This window comes from Canis lupus, chromosome 23, assembly GCF_003254725.2.
Source record: "Canis lupus dingo isolate Sandy chromosome 23, ASM325472v2, whole genome shotgun sequence".
NCBI classification, from domain to species: domain Eukaryota; kingdom Metazoa; phylum Chordata; class Mammalia; order Carnivora; family Canidae; genus Canis; species Canis lupus.
The window spans coordinates 34,624,778-34,644,732 of record NC_064265.1 but is presented as its reverse complement, the minus strand read 5'-3'; the positions used below and the strand labels follow the sequence as shown (position 1 = coordinate 34,644,732).

Sequence of the window (19,955 nt, the reverse complement as noted above, 5' to 3'; positions counted from 1 at the left end):
AGAAGGTGTCAGAGTTACACTTAGGCCTAAATACAACCAGCTTTTGATTAAAGTTCCCAAAATATGGGACATCCTTTTGAATTCCAGACTAATTAATATTTAGCTGTAATGTTTTAAGCCTTCCTTTTCTTAATATGAGACCTAATTGGGTGGAGAAATGTACTAATCTGGGCATCTCGTATCTGAGCCTGAGGCAGGCCCTGGTGGGCAAGGCCCTAAATTAGGTTTGATTCAGGTGGCAGGTTTAGAGGCATAGCACCCAAGGGGAGCCCAGATGCTGAGGAACAAAAGCTTTGCAAGTTCATGCTTATAAAATAATTTGGGGGATCCCTGGGTGGCACAGCAGTTTAGCGCCTGCCTTTGGCCCAGGGCGTGATCCTGGGGACACGGGATTGAGTCCCACGTCGGGCTCCTGGTGCATGGAGCCTGCTTCTCCCTCTGCCTGTGTCTCTGCCTCTCTCTCTCTCTCTGTGTGACTATCATAAATAAAATAAAATAATAATAATAATAATAATTTGGCTATGCATCCCTTTTCCTTACTGCTGCAGCTGCTATGAATGTTATCACAAGGGCACCTGGGTGACTCAGTGGGTTAAGCAGCTGCCTTCGGCTCAGGTCACAGTCCCAGGATCCTGGGATCAAGCCCCACATTGGGCCCCCTGCTTAGCATGGAGCCTACTTCTCTCTCTCCTCACTGCTCATGCTCTCTCTCACTATCTCTTTCTTTCTCAAACAAATAAATAAAATCTTAAAAACAAAAAAAAAAAAAAGGGAAAAGAGTTGATCAGGGAGACAGAATGATAGGAGCAGGGTGGGTACTAGTATAGATGGTTTGGGCAAGGAAGGCCTCTTTGATAAAGTTAACATTTGAGTGGAGACCTATGCAAAGTGAAATATATATTTCTGAAGGAAGAACATTCTTGGCAGAGAGAATACCAATGCAAAGCTCCTGAGGTGGTGCTTGGCTCCTGGTGAACTATTCAAAGTTTCAGGGCTGCAGATGAACCCCTGAAGGATGGTGCTTTTTAAAATTAAGATACAATTCAAATACTATAATATTCACCCCCTTTTTTAAAAAAAGATTTTATTTATTTATTTATGAGAGACAGAGAGAGAGGCAGAGACACAGGCAGAAGGAGAAGCAGGCTCCATGCAGGGAGCCTGATGCGGGATTTGATCCCAGGACCCCGGGATCACAACCTGAGCTGAAGGCAGACGCTCAACCCCTGAGCCACCCGTGTACCCCCAACATACACCTTTTTAAAGGACACAATTCAGTACAGATACAAAGTTGTTGCATTTTTTAAAAAGTAACGATTTGATACTAGTTCTGACCAAGATGGAGTAACAAGGATCAGATTTATCTTCTTGCCTGAAACAATAAAATATCACACAAAATAACAGACATTCATAGAACACTCCACCCAACGATGGCAGATTACCCATTCTTTTCATGTACACATGGAACATTTACCCAGAGACACCAAATCCTGGGTCATACAAGAAGCTTCAGTAAGTTTACTCTATGTTCTCTGACACAATGAAAATAAAACAGAAGCCTATGACAGAAGGGTCTCTGGAAAATACTTGAAAACTAAATATTCCGAAATAACCTATGGGTCAAAGATGACCTCAAAAGGGAAATTAGAAAGTATTTTGAACTAAATGAAAATGAAGACTAGGCGGGATGCTGGTAAATAAGTAGTTGGGAGAATTTGTAGCATCAAATGAATACCTTAGAAAAGAAGAAATGTTCCAATCGATGACCTCAGCTTCCACTTTAAAAAGATAGAGAAGAACAAATTAAATCCAAAGTAGGCAGACAAAAGGAAATAATGCAGGGAAGCGTGCAAATCAATGGAACCAAATGGGAAAAGTCAAAGGACTCAAGAGCTGGTTCTCTTGTAAAAATCAATGGTATGGCTCCATCTGTAGCCTGCCTGATGAGGGAAAAAGGAGAAGACACAAATTAACAAGATCAGGAATGAGAGAGGCAACATCACTACAGGCTCTACCAATATTAAGAAAATAATAAGAGACTATCATGAACAACTTGATGTCAATAAATTTGGTAACTCTGATGAACTGAACTTTTTTAAAAAAAAAAAAAGACTATTTATTTATTCATGAGAAACACACACACACAGAGGCAGAGACATAGGCAGATAGAGAAGCAGGCTCCCTTCGGGGAGGGACCTCAGTCCCTCAGTCCCAGGACCCTAGGATCACGACCTGAGCCAAAGACAGACGCTCAACGGCTGAGCCACCCAGGAGTCCCAAATTGAACTTTTTGAAAGACACAAACTACCAAAACTCACAAAAAAGAAACAGATAACCTGAATAGCCCTACATTTATTAAAGGAATTGAATTTGTAGTTAAAAATCTTCCAACAAAGAAAACTCCAGCCTCAAATGTCCTTGTAAGTGAATTCTACTAAACATTTAAGGAAGAAATAATATCAATTTTATTCAAACTCTTCCAGAAAACTGAAGAAGAGAGCATATTTCTCAATTCTATAAAGCCTGCAGTATTCAGACATGACAAGAAAACTACAGACCAATATAGCTATCAAGAACATAGACACAAAAATTCTAAACAAAATTTTAGCAAATCAAAGCCTACAATATGTAAAAGGATAATACATCATGACCATGTGAGATTTATCCCAGGGATACAGTACTGGTTTAACAGTGGAAAAATTGTGATTTGCCATACTGACATACTAAAAGAGAAATACCATCTCAATATCTCAGTAGACACAGAAGAAGCATTTGACAAAAGCCAACATCCACATCTCATAAAAATTCTCAGCAAACTAGAAATAGAAAGGAACTTCCCCAACCAGGGATGCCTGGGTGGCTCAGTGGTTGAGCGTCTGGCTTTGGCTCAGGGCATGATCCTGGAGTCCTGGGATCAAGTCCCACATCAGGCTTCTTGCATGGAGCCTGCTTCTCCCTCTGCCTATGTCTCTGCCTCTCATGAATAAATAAATAAAATCTGAAAAAAAAAAAAAAAAAGGAACTTCCCCAACCTGATAAAGGGAATTATAAAAAGCCTATAGCTAACATCATACTTAGTGCTGAAAGACTAAAAGAAAGCTTTCTCCTTCAATCAAGAACAAGTATGTCTGTAGTCAGTGAAATAAGGCAAGAAAAAGAAACAAGCCATCCAGATTGGAAAGGAAGAAGAAAACTATCTTTACTCACAGACCTGACTATCTCCACAGAAAATCCAAAGGATCTACAAAAGAGCTACTAGTGCTAATAAGTGAGTTTAGCAAGGTTGCAGGTTACAGTTAATATACAAAATGCTACTGTATTTCTACATACTAGCAACAAACAATTGAAAACTGAAATGAAAAACCAGTATCATTTATAATACAGAGTATAGATAGAAATCTGACAAAATACATAAAAGACCTATGCAAGCAAATCCGCAAAACAATTGATAAGAGAATTAAAGAAGACTTTAAAAAATGGAGAAATGCTGCATTCAAGGGTTGGAAGGTTCAACGTCGTGAAGATGTCAATCCTTTTCCTATCTAAAGATTCAACACAATCTCAATCAAAATCTACAATTTTTGAACTTAATTGACTCTAAAATTCATATGGAATACAAAAGACCTAGATGGGCCAAAGCAACTTTAAAAAAAAGAACAAAATTGGGGATTTAACAGTATGTGATCTTAGGACTTATAAAGCAATAGTTATCAAGACAGCATGGTATTGGTGCTAAGAGAGACAGATCAAACAAAAAGAATATATGGGCAACTAATTTTCATCAAAGGTACAAAGGCAATTCAGTGGAGAAAGGACAATGTTTTTAACAAATAGTGCTGGAACAACTGCATCTCCATATACAAACAAACCAAAACAAAATAAAACTTTGTTCCATACCTCACACCATATACAAAAAATTAGCTCAGGGTAGATCATAAACCTAAATATAGAACCCAAAGCCATTAAAACTGCTAGAAGAAAACACAGAAAAAAACCTTTGTGACCTTGGGTTAGGCAAATACTTTGGACATGATACCAAAAGCACAACCCATAAAAGAACAAACTGATAAACTGGACTTCATCAAAATTAAAAATTCTAGGGATCCCTGGGTGGCGCAGCGGTTTGGCGCCTGCCTTTGGCCCAGGGCGCGATCCTGGAGACCCGGGATCGAGTCCCACGTCGGGCTCCCGGTGCATGGAGCCTGCTTCTCCCTCTGCCTGTGTCTCTGCCTCTCTCTCTCTCTCTCTCTCTCTCTCTCTCTGACTATCATAAATAAATAAAAATTTAAAAAAAAGGAAATGATTTTAAAAAAATTAAAAATTCTAATCTTTGAAAGACACTGTTAAGAGAATAAAAAGCATGCCACAGACTGGAAGAAAATACTTGCAAATCACATATCTGACAGAGGACTGTAGCCCAATGGTTTTCAAACCTCCCCTCCTACAATGACAGTCTATTCTTAAGGGCTCTTTGTTTTAGAGAGAGACTCTGTATAAAGTCCTAACCAGTAAGAATCTGGAGCAGTGGCTCTCTACTTCAGCATCACCTGGAGGGCGTGTTAAAACACAGATTGCTGGGCTCCACCCTCAGAATTTCTGATTCAGTAGAGCCTGGGGGTTTTCATTTCTTGTAAGCTCCCTGGTAATGCTTAGGCTGCTGGCCTGGATATCACTATCTGAGAACTGCTAATCTAGACCAATTTAGACCCAACTAGAAACAAAGTCAAATGCAAGATTTTCCCTCCAAGCAAAACTAAACTATGCTCACTAAAAAAATAATTTATCCTCTTGCCTTATTTTTTTATTAGCCAGAGACATCTGTAGATGCTAATCAGCATTTCTGATCAGCAAGAAATAACAAACATGACATCACTGAATTGGCATGATTCTAGCCTTGCCTCTTTGTTGAATACACATTTTGGTTTCCACAAAGCTGTTCAGAATTCACCCTTGGAAAACATACACGGCCTTATACCAACCATGCCGTAATGGCGACACAAAAGAAGCCATCCCACCTCAGTGAAGTTCATCAACTTCTCCTGACCCTCCACCTCACATGGTTCCCCTTCCCCCACTCCCACCCGGCCCCAGGCCCATGCAGGGCTGCCACCGGGTCTCACCGTCCAGGATGGCCCACTGATTGTCAATCTCTGTGTGTTTCAGGTAGGAGTCTTCGATGGTGGGGTCATAGTCAGGCACAAAGATCTTCTGGAAAAACTGGATGGTAAGGGCACTCTTGCCCACACCCCCATCTCCCACCACCACCAGCTTGTAGGTGGGGAGGTTGTCACTGGGGACGGCACTGGTTGCCATGTTTCTGGTAGGTCAGACCTGCGGAGACAAGACATGTATAATGAGGGGATTTTCTCCTTTCTGACCTTGGAGGAAAATACTGAGTTTCCTCCCTCCTCACACAGTGATAAATACTCTCAATTATATATTTGCTCAATCATTTGTTGAATACCAACCATGTGCCACACCTGGTCTTGGGGACATAGTACTATTAGACACCATGAGGTCTTTAACAGCCAAAGCCACATCAAAAAAGCTTTTCCACCACCAAAGTCTGCCCTATTCCTGTCCAGATAAACATGCGGATGCTAGTCCGAGCAGGGATGGCACAAATGTTTGACTCTGGTCACAGGATTGCTATGCCCGGGAGGATCTGATGCTGCCCACGCTAAGGGAAGGCCGGCATCACCGCCTCGTGCACCAGAGTTCAGGATCTCCGTGCCCACCCCCCTCAGAATTTAGTGATCATGGCTCCTCTCCCAGTGTCTCCTTACCCCTTGTTATATAGAAAGTTGTGCTAAAATCTCTTGACATCTGGTCAACCTCCGTGTTAGCTAGGGAGGAGGCAGGAAGGAGCAGGACTCAGTTTTGTGTTAAAGATGTTGAGTGCAGCTAAGGCAGGGGTTCTCAACCAGGGGCAATTCGCCTCCCGGGGACATTTGCAACATCCGGAGATAATTTTGTGTTTAAAGCCAAGAGGGTGTTCCTGGCATCCAGTCAGTGGAGGCCAAGGCCATGGCTACACATCCTACAATGCACAGGGCAGCCCCCCACAACAAAGATTTATCCATCCCAAGGTGTCACTAGTGCTAATGAGCTAAGGTGACGAGGTAGGAGCCAGAAACATGCGGCCTGGATTCTAAAGAACAATTGAGCCTTAACAGATAAGGCCTGATTGTGAAGAGGTCGTGACAGCAGAAAAGGGAAGAGTGATCTCTGAAAGCAGTGTCATAAAGTGACAAGGAGCAGAGGGAGGCAGACAGCACAGAAGGAGCACTCAGAAAAGGGTGGTTGTAGGGACCTCGGCTGCTCACTGCGGACCCCGCCAGGGTGCCAGGGAGAACAATGCCACCCCCTGCTGCGGAACTCCTGGGTAGCACGAAGGCTGGCCTGGTGCCAAGAGGGTGCCAGCTTGATCCTGCCACACAGTACTAGGAAAGAAAGAATCTCTGCAGAAGCTGGGAGGCAGAAAGGCATGGCATAGGTGTGACGGGGACACTTAAGGGTGTGGGGACAACAGACTGGGTGTCCTGCATGCCTCGCTGCTGCTTGGGAAGGCCACGTCGAGCCATACTTTCCTTACCTATCAGATGAAAGGGCTGGATTTTTTTTTTTTTACAGTTATTTGCGGCTTTTAAATAGTCCTCAATTCTAGATATCAACAGAACGGGTGATAGACACCACTGTGGGTTATGTGGCCACACTGATTTGCATGGGGCTATGGTCGAGAGTCATTGCATAATGCTTTGCAATTACTGAAGCTTGATGTTGACATTTAGGATTTCCCTGCAGCATGAGGAAGTATAGCTGCTTTTATACACAGCAGCTGAGTGTGTAAATCTGTCCCGCCTGGACTGAGAATATACTTGCATAAATCTATCAAAATTTAAAATGACATACCCTCTCTCAAAGCTATATGGCCTATGAGAATTTATTCTAAGGAAATAATCAGACAAGTGTACAAAAAGATATGAAGAACGGGGAAAATGGAAATCACTTAAATATTGGGAAAGTTAAAGAAAAAGTTTATCTACACAATGCAATACTATGCAGCCATTAAAAAGGATGATAGTCACTAACCTAGAAAAAGTTTATTCATGTAGGGAAAAAAACCCAAACAGGCTGCAAAACAACAAGTACACATGACTGCACTACCATGAAGTCACTTATCTATGAATCTGTATGTCTAGATGTGGTTCTAGGCAATATAGGTTCTCAATTTTTCTCAATACTTGCTACAACAAGCTAGTATTATATATACATATTGGGAAAGCTTGATAATATTAAAATATTCCCATCAATGGGAATAAAGGGTACGGCATAGAGAACATAGTCAATAGTATTACAACAGCATCGCACGGTGACAGATGGCAGCTACATTTGTGGTGAGCATAGCATGGAGTTGGTGAATCACTATCTTGTACACCTGAAACTAATATAACATTGTGTGTCAACTATCCTCAAATTTTTTTTTAAAGATTTCATTTATTTATTCATGATAGACATAGAGAGAAATAGAGAGAGAGAGAGGCAGAGACACAGGCAGAGGGAGAAGCAGGCCCCATGCTGGGAGCCCAACGTGGGACTCCAGGATCAAGCCCTGGGCCAAAGGCAGGCGCTGAACTGCTGAGCCACCCAGGGATCCCCAACTATCCTCAAATTAAAAAAAAAAAATTAATGTTTCTGCCAAATAAAATGTTCAGGCTACCCAAAAATGTATGACTCCATGTCCTTCGGGGAGGGATTTAAGCTGCAGCCCCAGTATCTGGTGCCCTGTCTCCCCAAGTGGGGTAAAGGTGGGAACAAGCTGAGGCTTTGGTGAACTGAGCTCTCCCACATGACAAGAGATAGCGGTCCAATGGGGCCACAGAGCAGCTGGCAGGAAACAGGAATGGGGAGAGGAAGGCAAAAGTCATCTCTCCCTCTCCCTCGCCTCTCAGGTAGGGGGAGCCTGGTGTAGCATGGTCTCTTCACGGCCCCTCCTTACCCACACTGTCTTGGCCAAGGGTGGAAAGTGAGTGACACAGGGCCAGGGTGAGCATATTTGCTTGTGAAAGAGGCTGGTTTTAAAGCTCCCCTATGGGGCACCTGGGTGGTTCAGGGGTTGGGCGTCTGCCTTTGGCTCAGGGCATGATCCTGGGGTCCTGGGATCGAGTCCCGCATCAGGCTCCCTGCAGGGAGCCTGCTTCTCCCTCTGTCTATGTTTTTGCCTCTCTGTCTGTGTCTCTCATGAATAAATAAATAAAGTCTTCAAAAAAAAAAAAAAAGAAAGAAAGAAAAAGAAAAAGCTCCCTTCCATTCTCTGCTGGCAGCAACATGAATAAAAAATACTCAGTGGGTGGGAAGATATCAAGAAGGAAAATTATTTCTTTTGCTTTTCTTCTCAAAATAAAACAAGATAAGAAATCCACTAGTAAGTATGACAGAGGACATGAACTGTATCTTTGAGTTGGTACTTAGACCACCCACAGCAGAATCACCTGGGGACCTGCCTGCAGAGCAAGGCAGCTGGCAGGAAATGGGTCAGATGAAAGTCTCCTTCCTTTCAGAGTCCTGCCCTCAGGGTTTGGACTTCTGAGAGACCCCAGGCAGCCAACTCAGGGTTCCCCCCCAACTAAGACTCTATGTACGCAGGTTAGAATGCAGTTAGGGGCAGCTCGGGTGGCTCAGCGGTTTAGCGCCGCTTTGGGCCTGGGGTGTGATCCTGGAGACCCGGGATCGAGTCCCACGTAAGGCTCCCTGCACGGAGCCTGCTTCTCTGCCTCTTTCTCTGTGTGTCTCTCATGAATAAATAATAATAATAAAAGAATGCACAGTTAGCACAAAAATTGGTCCGGATCCCTCGTGGTTTAAAGCCCTTTGAAGGTTTTAAAGCGCCTGAGTGGCTCAGTCGGGTAAGTGTCTGCCTTCGGCTAAGGTCATGATCCTGGGTTCCTCAGATGGAGCCCTGCATTGGGCTCCCTACTCAGTGAGGAGTCTGCTACTCCCTCTCCCTCTGCTTCTCCCTCTGCCTTTGCTTCTCCCCCTGCTTGTGCTCTCTCTGTCAAATAAATCAATAATATCTTTAAAAAAAAAAAAAAAAAGCAAGTATGGCAACATGTTAAAATTTAAAAAAAAAAAAAAGAGAAAAGAAAAAAGAAATACCCTTTGGTGCTGCCCACATGTGATGGGCCCAGTCCCGGCTCCTTCACTGGACTTTCAAAGCTGTCACTGCTGTCACTGGTCAGCAGCACTGACATCTCCAGTAGTAGCTGTGCCATAGCCTCTTACATTCTACTCTCTCTACCAACCAGTTCTGTGTTCGCCCAGTGTGCCCTGCGGTTACACGGAGTCCTCTGCAGACCCCAGGTCCCCCTGGGAGAGCACACCCCTCCTTACAGGCCGGGCCTGAGCCCAGGATTCATCTCCTGTGGGAGGCACCTGCTTCTACTCTGTGCCCTGCGCTTCCTTGTACGGAGGCCACCCATACACTTGAAATGGTCTACACTTAACATGCACAAAAGGGCGGGGACCCCCTCTCCATACCACCAAAGTCCCCAGCAGAGTATCAGCAAGCAGCAAAGGCTAGCTGAAGGAATTGGAGGATCAACACTGGCATTTCTGAACTGTCAGATCACTAGTCACAGCACTGGCCCTGACCATGGAGAGGGCTAAGGGGCAACCCTCCCAGCCAGGAGTTAGGATTGCTTCCCTCCTTCTATCAAGTCAGACCAATCACACAGGAAAGCCCTGCTGGAGGCAACCGTTGGGGGGGGGGGGGGGGGCGGGCAGGAAGGAAAGAAGGTTGCAGGCCCAAGAGAATGAGTCCAGAACCATGCCCCCAACCCAACCCTGCATCTGATTCATAATGGCTCTTCTCCTGATGGACAGGTTTTTCCAACTTTCAGCCTCCCCCCAAATAATCCCAGACTAAATGATGTGTTTGTTAACTGGGGAGGACAGTCAAAATGCCAAGGGGCATACACATCCAAACTCCTACAAAATAGGCTGGACTCCAGTGGTAAAAAGAAAGATTTTTCTTTTTTTTTTAGTCACCACAGGCTATGACGAAAGACACCACAGGATAAAAAGCTGGCTGGTGGTTAAGGAGCAAACTGCTTACATTCACAAGAGCTTGCCCCCAGCCTATTCAACTAGAAGATCAGAGACCTTTCCGGATCTTTTTCGAGATCATTACAGAGCGTCAGTTCTTCGCTCTTTTGGAGGTCATGGATGGCCCCTTTGAGGTGGGAGGGTAGTGGGCCTAAGTCTCTTTTTAAAGCCCCCCCACCAGTTTTCCATGATGGATACCCTCCTACTGACCAGGTGAGTGACCTTGGGCAAATCACCGTTCACAGCCTCAGTCTCTTACTTGTAAGATGGGATTGGTTAGAAAATTATACTTTGCAGGATTGCCCTAAGCATGAGATGAAAATGTATGAAATGTGCCCAGCTTAGAGGAGCCGCTCGCTCAGCTCGCTCGAATGTTTGTTCTTGCGCCTTGTTTACTTTGTTCCCTGGAGAGGTTCCCTCCCTCCCCTCTCCCCCCTTCCTCCACTCAGAGGCTCCCCCGGCAGAAGCCCCGCTGCCATCTCAGCTCCTCGGCGGGCTGTGTGGGAACGTCACCCACCATTTAGAACACTGTTTCCATGGGAAATGGCTCCAAGGTTCAGGGCAGCCCCCTCCGCTCAGAAACCAACTTTTGGAACAGCAGCCGCTGGGCGGGCGTTGGCGGGAGCGCGGGTTCCCAGGGCAACCAGGGCCCCCAGAGCCCCTCCCAGGCCACCGGCAGCCCAAGGCCTCGCTCCTGCTGGAAACTTTTTCCTAAAAGGCAGCATCGCTGCTTGGGCAATTTTATTTTATTATTATTATTATTATTATTTTTAATTTATGATAGTCACAGAGAGAGAGAGAGAGGCAGAGACACAGGCAGAGGGAGAAGCAGGCTCCACTGCACCGGGAGCCCGACGTGGGATTTGATCCTGGGTCTCCAGGATCACACCCTGGGCCAAAGGCAGGCGCCAAACCACTGCGCCACCCAGAGATCCCTGCTTGGGCAATTTTAATGACACATATACAAAGACTCTGGGCATCTCCCACCAGAGAAATAAGCATTTTTGGCTGTCTTTGGCGGCCTTCCTCCCTCAGGGTAAGCACCATATTGCAAGGTGTGGAGTTGTTTCCTAAATGGCAGATTCCTCTCCCCAAGCAGCTCAGAAGCTCCACCAGGACAAGAGCCCCATCTCCTCATTCCCTTGCCTTTTCTAGGGCCAGGCAGGACCCAACACATGGGAGGCTCGGGGTCTCTTCATTGATCGACTGCGGGATACTGCCCCAGGGCAGCCTTCTATCCACCCAGCCCTCCTTGGGCCAAGAAGCAGGGGGTGATGCTCCTAGGAGGTGGGAGGCTGGGTGGACAGATGACCCCAGCATAACTTCTTCCCCCAGCAATTTTCAGAGTGTGCTGGGAGGGTTCCAAGACCTCCAGGGGACAGTCTCTGTCAAAGCCCCACCCTGGCTCTCAAGGGGGTAGTCTGGGTGGGGGGAGTGTCATTTATAGCCTGTGACTGCAGTCAGGTGGCTTGAGTTCTGTTTGTGTCTCTGATATGGATACCCTGTGTGACCTGGAACAAGTTTCTTAACTTCCAGGAGCCTGCTTCCCCACTTTAAAACAAGAGAACAGGATACTCAAGAATGTGTGAGGCCCCAGTGAACAAAATGGAAAGGCCCCCAGCAAGGGCATATTTGCACTGATAAGCAAAGTAGTTGGCCCCTGGTCTCCCTCCAACCAGGTCGACCCCAGTTATCTGGACCACTTGCCTGCCCCATCAACAGCCCTAAGAGCACCTGTACCACATAGAGCTGCTGGAGGACCCAATACAGTAGCACATATACATGCCTGGGACAACAGAGAGTTCCAGCAGTCCCACAAACACCAAGGTCTAGTGGCAAATCTGTTGCATTCTTCGAGGTCCCCAGTTTCTAGGGCTTCTACAGAGCTTGTTTCCCCAAAGAATAGCTCAAAACAGCCCCCATTTTTCTAAGTGGACACATAAAAAAAGAAAGAGCTTTGTCTGCAGACATTGTCAAGGGATCCATAGGCTCCCTGGCCTCTCTATGCACCCCATCCCCCCAACCGGCACGCTTCCAAAGCAGTGTCATACAGTCCTGGCCAGAACAACTCGTGCCCAGGAGAGGCTCCATAGCAATAACACTCCCCACCATTTAGTGGGCATCTGTAGTGGACTGGCTGGACACCAAAGGCCACCCTGGGAACCATCTCCCCACACTGCCTTAAACTCTTTGGGTGACTGGTTTTATAGCATCACAGAGCTTTTTTCTTTGACTGTCATTGTGATTTTGCTAACCCACAGGGCACTCTTCGTCCTTGTTGTTTGCTTCCCTGGCCCTGACTATAGGACCAGATTCTTGGAGCTGGGGCAGTGGCCAACCCAGAGCCTCACCCAAAGGCGTTGCTAACTTTACTGAAAGTTTAGTTTTCACTGCTTTTTGCTTCCCTAATCTTCTATACTAATTATTTTAAAGATTTTCCCAATCCCATCAGTTGAACTACAAAGTTGTCTGATAAAGAAGGCTGGAAGAAAGGAACACATTCACTATTAATGGAGCTCTTGGGTGAGTGAATGGATTTTCAATCACATTGAGCTGAATCAGCTCTGGGAAACTAATCTCATCTCCATGATGTCTGGGTGTGCCCAGCTCAGGGGGATGAGGACACATTGGGGGCAGGGGGTGTGTGTGACCCAACCCATGTGGAGGAAATGGCTCTGCATTCCAGGAGCTGCCCTTCCCTTCTGCACAATTCCCAGAAATGGGCAGCTTCCCAGGGCTGCTGCCTTGCAGGCTGTACATAGATGGTGTGCGGTCCCGCCAGGGGTCTAGGCCACTTGCTATCCCTTGAGGCTTCACTCTCCACTCTTGCCCTCCTCAAAACTTTGCCCCAGCCCATTGTCTCACATCTTTGCTAATCCAACAGCTCTGTCACTATACTACTCGACCCCTCCAGGAAGCCACCAGTCCATTCAGCTCATTCCATTATTAAGACTTACCCCCCCACACACACACTCTACCACGTGTATTATTTTATGTGATAAAGAACCTTAAGCACCACTGGGTTTTAGAGGGTGAGGAGGTAGCAGGGATGCTGCTCCTCCCATTCCCATGGCAGACATCCTAATCGACCACTGTCCTCTTCCCCACTCAGTCTTAGAACCCTTTGTAATGCACACCTTGGTGGCCAGAACCAGGTGACTGGGGGAACTTGTATGCCCGGATCTAACCTACTACTCTCCTGGTTCCCTCTAAAACATGTCACTTATTGGCCATCGTGTTCTGTGGGAGGGTCTCAGGACCCTTAGGAGATGCCTGCTGGTTATCTCTGGAGAACTCTGTGACCCAGGTCTTGTGTGACTACAGCAACCCCCACTTTTCTACGCCATCAAATCCAAACTCCTCTACCAGGACCATGTCTGGACTGCTGGCATCAGGACAGAAATGGTCAGACAGGGATGCAGAGATCCAGGCAAAGGCCGACTTCTAGCGTTGGCCAGGCATAGGATGCTGTGCCCTTGGCCTTACTCATGACCCCCCAGCACCAGGGGGTTCCTCGTATCATGACTATTCACACTTGGGTCTTCCTGCTAGCTTGAGAGTGCCTCCTGACAGGGCCTGGAGCCTGGCTACTTATAAGCCCAGAGTCAGTTTGTGGAAATACTGCTATAAAGATTACAGGAGCAACCAAAGTTCAAAACGATGAACAATTAAGTAATTAACATAAGTGACGTGTCTGATGCTGTTGCAAGATTTTACCACATTAACTCCCTTAATTCTCCCAACGACCCTGGGAGGTATGATTGTCCCCATTTGACGGTTGAAGAAACTGAGACACAACAACATCAAATAACTTTTCTGAGGTCACCCAGCTAGAAAGCAGCAGCGTCAGGATCTGCAATCATGCAGTGCAGCTCCAGAGCCCGTGGCTGGCCCATCAAGCTAGGCGTTTTCTCATGGCTGGAGAGATGGTGAGTGGGTGCAAAGGCAGGCCAGGCCAGAGGCAGCTGGCCTGGGAGTGCAGGAAAGAGGTCAGCAGTGAGCCAGGCAGGTGACGTCAGAGTCAAAGAGTCCTCCGAGGCCACATCCCTGCTCCTGTCAGGGAAGTAGCTGAGCAGGTCAGGGCCCAAGAGGCACCCAGGGCAGATCCTAGTCACTGGGAACAGACATACCGCCCACCCCCCAGCCCAACTGGGACAAAGTCAGCCACACGGTACGGGTCTCACCCTGCCGCATGCTCCTGCCCGAGGACCAAGGAGGAAGCTGGGGGGATTACGCAGCTGCCCAGCGCTGTGTGGAAGCACCAGGCAGCGTTGTGACCAGTTTTCTAGCACCTCTGTGTGGTGCCTGACTGCTCGTGGCCCTGCACACCGGGCACTCCCTGCCCAGCAGCAGTTGCCCCTCACCCAGGATTCCTCATCAAGGAGCGTGAGCCACTGACTCAGGCTGCAACCCTGAGCGAGCTGCTTATCTTCTGTGCCTCGGTTTATCTCTACTATGACAGTGGCAGCATTTGCCTCCTGGTGGTCATGCTAGGCTACGCTGATTTGCCAGGCTGTGTCTAGCCCATGGGGAATGCTCCGTAAACATCAAGTTGTTACCATCACCAGCAAGCTTCAACATCCATGCCAAGCCTTCCCCCTCCAGGAAGCCCTCCCGCCTCCCCAGAGTCCCACCTGAGCTCACGCCCTGCGACCCGCTACCGGGCTGGTTCCACAGGTACACAGCTCAACAGAATTTAGCCCTCACCACTCCCTCCTCCGTGTGCTCTCATGCTGTGTGTGGGCCTCAGCTTCCTCATTCTGCCCTGGCGGGCCACATTTACACCTTGGCCTAACCCAATCCAACGGGCCCCCAACTCTCTCTGCTGTCCACAGTCAGGTTAACCAGTGAGAAGAGCCAGGAGAGAGTGGACAGCTTGCATGGGACGAACTCCGAATCCCGCAGCAGCTCCAAGGAGAGGGAAGCAGATCGGGGAGGGTGAGAGGACCAGGCGGCAGCAGGAAGGCGATGCAGGCCCGCAGGCACAGGCACAAGGGCCCAAGCACGACCATGCAGGGTGGCATTTAGCCTCCTCATTTTACAAGTGAGGAGACAGAGTCAGAAATGCTAAGGCATTTGCCCCAGCGAAGAGGGTGGCAAAGGGGGAAACTTGGACTTGGTGAGTAAAAACAAAAACTGCCCCACTCATCACCCAGCTAGTCCTGGGTGCTGGTAGGTCTGAGGCTCTTGGCACTGAAGGGTTAACCATGGGCCCCACTGGCATCCCCAGCTCATGGGGTGCTGCCCCCTGGCCCTCTCAGCCTCACAGGTCCTACCCTGGCATCCCCCATGCCTCCCCCATGTCCTACGGCCACAGGGAGGGTGGGAGTGAACTCAGTCCAGGGCTGTGGGGCAGGGCTGTCCCCTGGGTCACAGCATTCTTTAGTGGCAGCTAGAGGCAGAGAGGAGGCAGAGAGGAGGAAATAGCCTTATGTTTAAATTCTTACTCTCAGCCCTGGGGGCCTATTAATATTTTCCTAATTCTGGGGCAATCACACCTGCAGCCAAGGAGAACTTCTCAGTCTTAGACAGGAGTCTGCATGTCCACCGGGAAAGTCATCGGGGCAGTCATCCCGCCAGCGACAGGCGGCTTCTGGACACTCTGGGGGCCCCAAAGTGACGTCCCTCGGACTCCCTAGAGCCCCTTCCTAGTGTCTCCCTGTTCTGATGCAGCTGCCTCCTCGCAGCTCCTCTGGGGGCTGCTCAGGCTCCTCAGTGCTTCACGAAGGGACTCAGCGGAGCCTCAACCACCAGACCTCCAGCCCCTCGCCCCACTGTCCGCCCTGGCACTCCTGCCACCTTCCCTCCCTAAAACGCTCCAGCGGCCTTAGTTCCCGCGGCTGGAGCTCCAGCACTATCGCCCCTCAACCAACCGCCGTGGGTCCCCGAGCTCTCCCCGTGACCGTGACCGCACAGCCCAGGCCTCCTGAACTGCCTCCCCTCCTGCTGGACCCTAGCGTGGCTCCCCGAGGACAGGGGCGGCGCCCAATCTGCCCGGCCCGGAGCCTGCGTCTGCCAGTGAATGTTCTCTGCCCTTCGGTCTTTCACCCCCGGGCAAACGTTCCCGTCAGGAACAGCCTCCTGTCTTCCCCAGCCCCCTGAAGCGGGCCCTTCCTCCCCGCCCCTGTGCCTTCCGGATCCCCTTCCACTCGGCCGCCTGGCTCGCGGTCTAGGGAGTGCTGGCCGGGGGCAGGTGGCCGCGGGGGGCAGGTGGCCGCCAGGGGCAGGTGGCCGCCGGGGCAGGTGGCCGCCGGGGCAGGTGGCCGCCGGGGCTTTGCTGCCATTATGCCGTTTGGCTCCTCACAGCCGCCACACCAAGAAGGCACGGGTTAGCACCTGTCAGTGACGAACCCTGAGGTCACAGAGGTTCTGTGGCTCGTCCGTCCGCGAGTCTGACCCCAAAGCTCCCAGCTCAGCGACGTGGCCACTCTGTCTTTCCTCGGGACCGTGCTCCTCTACTCCTCCCTTCCAATCCGGGAGTTGGGAGTGATTTTCCTGTCACAGTCCCCACGAGGGGGGGGCGGGGGGGGTCTGAGGGCCGGGCCTCAGCTTCTCTACCTCTCTAGGGCCCTGGCACAGCTTCCCGCACAGAGACACTCCAGGCACCTGTTGTCTGCATTTCCACAACGCAGGGGTGACGCTGGGTGCCAGCTGGAAGGCCGGCGTGGGGAGAGGGGAGGGCAGAGGTAGTGCGGGCACTATACCCAATGGGCCAGACAGGTCCCAGAGCCCCGACTGGTGGTCCTCATAAGGGACAGATCATGCGAGGAGTCCCACCAGACATACCTGGGCACTGGCCCAGAAGGAGAAGTGGGTCACAACGAGGGGGTACTTCCCTGCCACCCACACTCGCAAACATCGAGCCCCCTGTACCTCCCAGGTCCCAGCGCCCTGACCACTCTGCCTGTTGATCTGGGGATGCCACACCTTGTCCTTAAAGCCTCCTGATGACAATAAGGCAAATCTTCTGGTACTACCTTTCCCCTAGGTTGGGGGGGGGGGTGCAGCTAAGCAGAGCACAGCTTCACGGGTTGTGCCTCAGGGCTGTCCCAGCCCAGGGCTGCCTATCTCACAGAACCATGGCCTCGCACTAGCACACTAGGAAGGAAGCAGCCCAGGAGAAGGGCAGGGGTGGTGACAGACAGCAAAGGAAAGGCGCGGACGCCAGGGGCAGGCATCGCTCTGTGCCAGCAGCCCCCAGCTAGGACATGAACACTTCTTGCCAGGTCCGACTATGGCTAACCTCCAGCCCTCCCAAGTTCTGGCTGCCTCACTACCTCAACTGCTTTACCCTGCAGGAGCAGAAAGAGGCACTCAGGAAACAAATCCTAATCTCATGTGTTCAGTGGTCAGGCCAATAAATGAGAGAAAGGGAGCAGGTACAGGCAGTAGGGAGCAGAGGGGCCTGTGGCAAATAGGAGCCCACTATTACTTTCCAGCAACTGACTACAGAACCTGCGCATATCTGCAACAAGCTTGCCAGATACTCTACATTTTTAAAGAGTAGCCAGGAACCTGAATTTTTTTTAAGATTCTATTTATTTATTCATGAGAGACACAGAGAGAGACACAGAGAGAGAGAGAGAGAGAGAGAGAGGCAGAGACATAGGCAGAGGGAGAAGCAGGTTCCATGCAGGGAGCCCGACGTGGGACTCGATCCGGGGTCTCCAGGATCAGGCCCTGGGCTGAAGGCAGGCGCTAAACCGCTGAGCCATCAGGGCTGCGGCCAGAAATCTGAATTTTTATGTGAAGTTGAGTTTTTAATCTTAGCTCTCCATTAAAAAGTTTTACTTATCGCAGGAGCCAAACAAATCACCCCTGGGGGGCTCCAGCCCGCAAGGGCACCTGCTGCCACTGCCATCCCGGGCCACCTCAAGCATGCACCAGCATGCACACACCCAGTGGTGTGTCTGCTCCAAGGCAGACAACTCTTTGCACTGCCGTGGCCTGGCCTGGCTTTGGCCCCAGAGAGGTGTGAGATTAGAGAAGGTGAAGATGACATTAAGGAGCAGCAGCAGCAGCAACAGCAGCAGCAGGGGTTACTCAGCCTGGAAAACCTCCAGGCTCATAGTCCTTAGAGGGAGGGCACACAGCCCACCCAAGGAGTGTCCAGAAGCCAGGGAGGTGAAAGGCAGAAAGGTGCACTCAAAAACGACCATTGCTTTGATTTGTTTCTATCATCTCTATTCAAGATGTCAAACCCCCATTAATGAAAAATGTAAAAATGCATATATTTGACCAAAAAAAATGAGAAAGAAATGCAGTCCAGGCTCTTGCCTGAAGTGGGGAGAGGCAATTCCATCTCCATTTTAAAATAGTAACCAGACTGTAGAGAGCTGGGCTGGAGCAAAATAAAAGGGAAACTTCCTGAAAACGAGGTGGGCATGACAATGAGCAGCTGAGGAGGTGTGGGATTTTCCTTGCAAAGGCTCTGTGAAGCAGGATGGAGGAAGGAGGAGCGTCTGGCAGCCTGGCTCTGAAGGGATGAACTAGGGCTGGGGGCGGTGGTGACTTTTTAGGGATGCACCCCAACTCCAGATTTTAAGCTGGGAAGGCAGGAAGCAACTTTCACATTCCTCTCCCCAAGTGCAAAACAGTCGCCATAGGTCTCCTACCATCCTTAGCAGCCTGGCCAGGCCAGATGGCTATGCCCTGGACTCAGGGGTGGAGGTGAGGGGAGGGTGTGGGGTAGGGGGCAAGCTGGCAGACCCGCTCCAACCCCACGAGCCACTACTGGCCTCCTACGTCTCTTTTTCCTACCTATAGCACTTTCATAAAAAGTCCTGCACCAAAGCATTTGCCCCTCTGCTAGGTGTGTGACCTTAGGCACATCCCTCCATCCTGTTTGTGCCTGTTTCCTCACTTGTGAATGACAGTATCCACCTCACAGGGTTGTTCTGAGGACAGAATGAACTAAAACAGTCAAGTGCTTAGAGCAGTGCCTGGCACATAAAGGTTGCTCTTCTTTGTGTTCTCATTACCATTATCATCATCAGTATGTTGTGGGAACTCTTGCCAATGCCCCCTTTCCACCAAACTGTACAGAGGGGTGCCTGAGACCCCACTCGACTGTATTTTCCAAGTTGCCCCAAAGCGCTCAGGGCTAGGGGTGGGGGAGGCAGGTGCTCCCTTTGAATCACCTCCTTCAGCCTTACAGGCTCTCAGTACAGCCCATGGCACAGAGAGACCCCAGCAGCCCCTGCTCCTGCCTCTTGGCCATCCCAGGACTTAAGAAGGAAGCACGTTTTATTTCTGATGATGGAGAAATGATCAGAATCCACTATCTGTGCTGCCTTGTTTCAGGCATCTGGAGAAAGGAGGAAGCTTTGGGGCTATGCCCCACCTCATAACCTATCTCACAGGGGGTATCCCAGGGACAGAAAGCTGGAGGCAGAGCAGATATTGGGAGCCTGGTAATGGGTCCAACACATCCAGTTTTGAATCGTGGGTGTGTCACTTCCTACGTGTGTAATCTTGGAAAAATTATAAACCCGTCTGTGCAAAACTACTATTGGTAGAAGGAGTAACCTGCTGGAGGTGTAATCGGGCTGAGTCCTGTGGCCAGGATGGATCATTACAGTGTCCCTTTATTAAGTCCTGACCACATCCTCAGCACTTCACTTTCACGTACACCACCCTGAGCACCCCCCAGCATGCCCCAGACTAGGTGAGATTACTGTTACACCATCCCAAACACTCGGCTGTCCTTCCTGATGGCACTGAGCACGCTGCCACTCAATCCCTTACTTGCTCATAATGGCATGGTCAGCTCCAGGAGCACAGAGGGCCTGTCCTCTGGGGGCCTCTCCACTGTACCTCGGGTGCCCAGCACATATGTGACACAAAGAAGG

At 49.4% G+C, this 19,955-nt stretch overlaps 1 protein-coding gene across 4 annotated transcripts in view; it reads right to left on the bottom strand.

Moving 5' to 3' along the window:
* MRAS (muscle RAS oncogene homolog) overlaps positions 1-19,955 on the bottom strand; it is a 57,305-nt gene that overhangs the window by 26,320 nt on the left and 11,030 nt on the right. For all 4 annotated transcript variants that reach the window (XM_025448804.3, XM_025448805.3, XM_025448801.3 and 1 more), the window contains exon 2: positions 5,121-5,331. In XM_025448804.3, coding sequence (XP_025304589.1) covers positions 5,121-5,313 — 193 coding nt within the window. In that variant the 5' untranslated portion in view covers positions 5,314-5,331. The remainder of the gene's footprint in view (positions 1-5,120; positions 5,332-19,955) is intronic.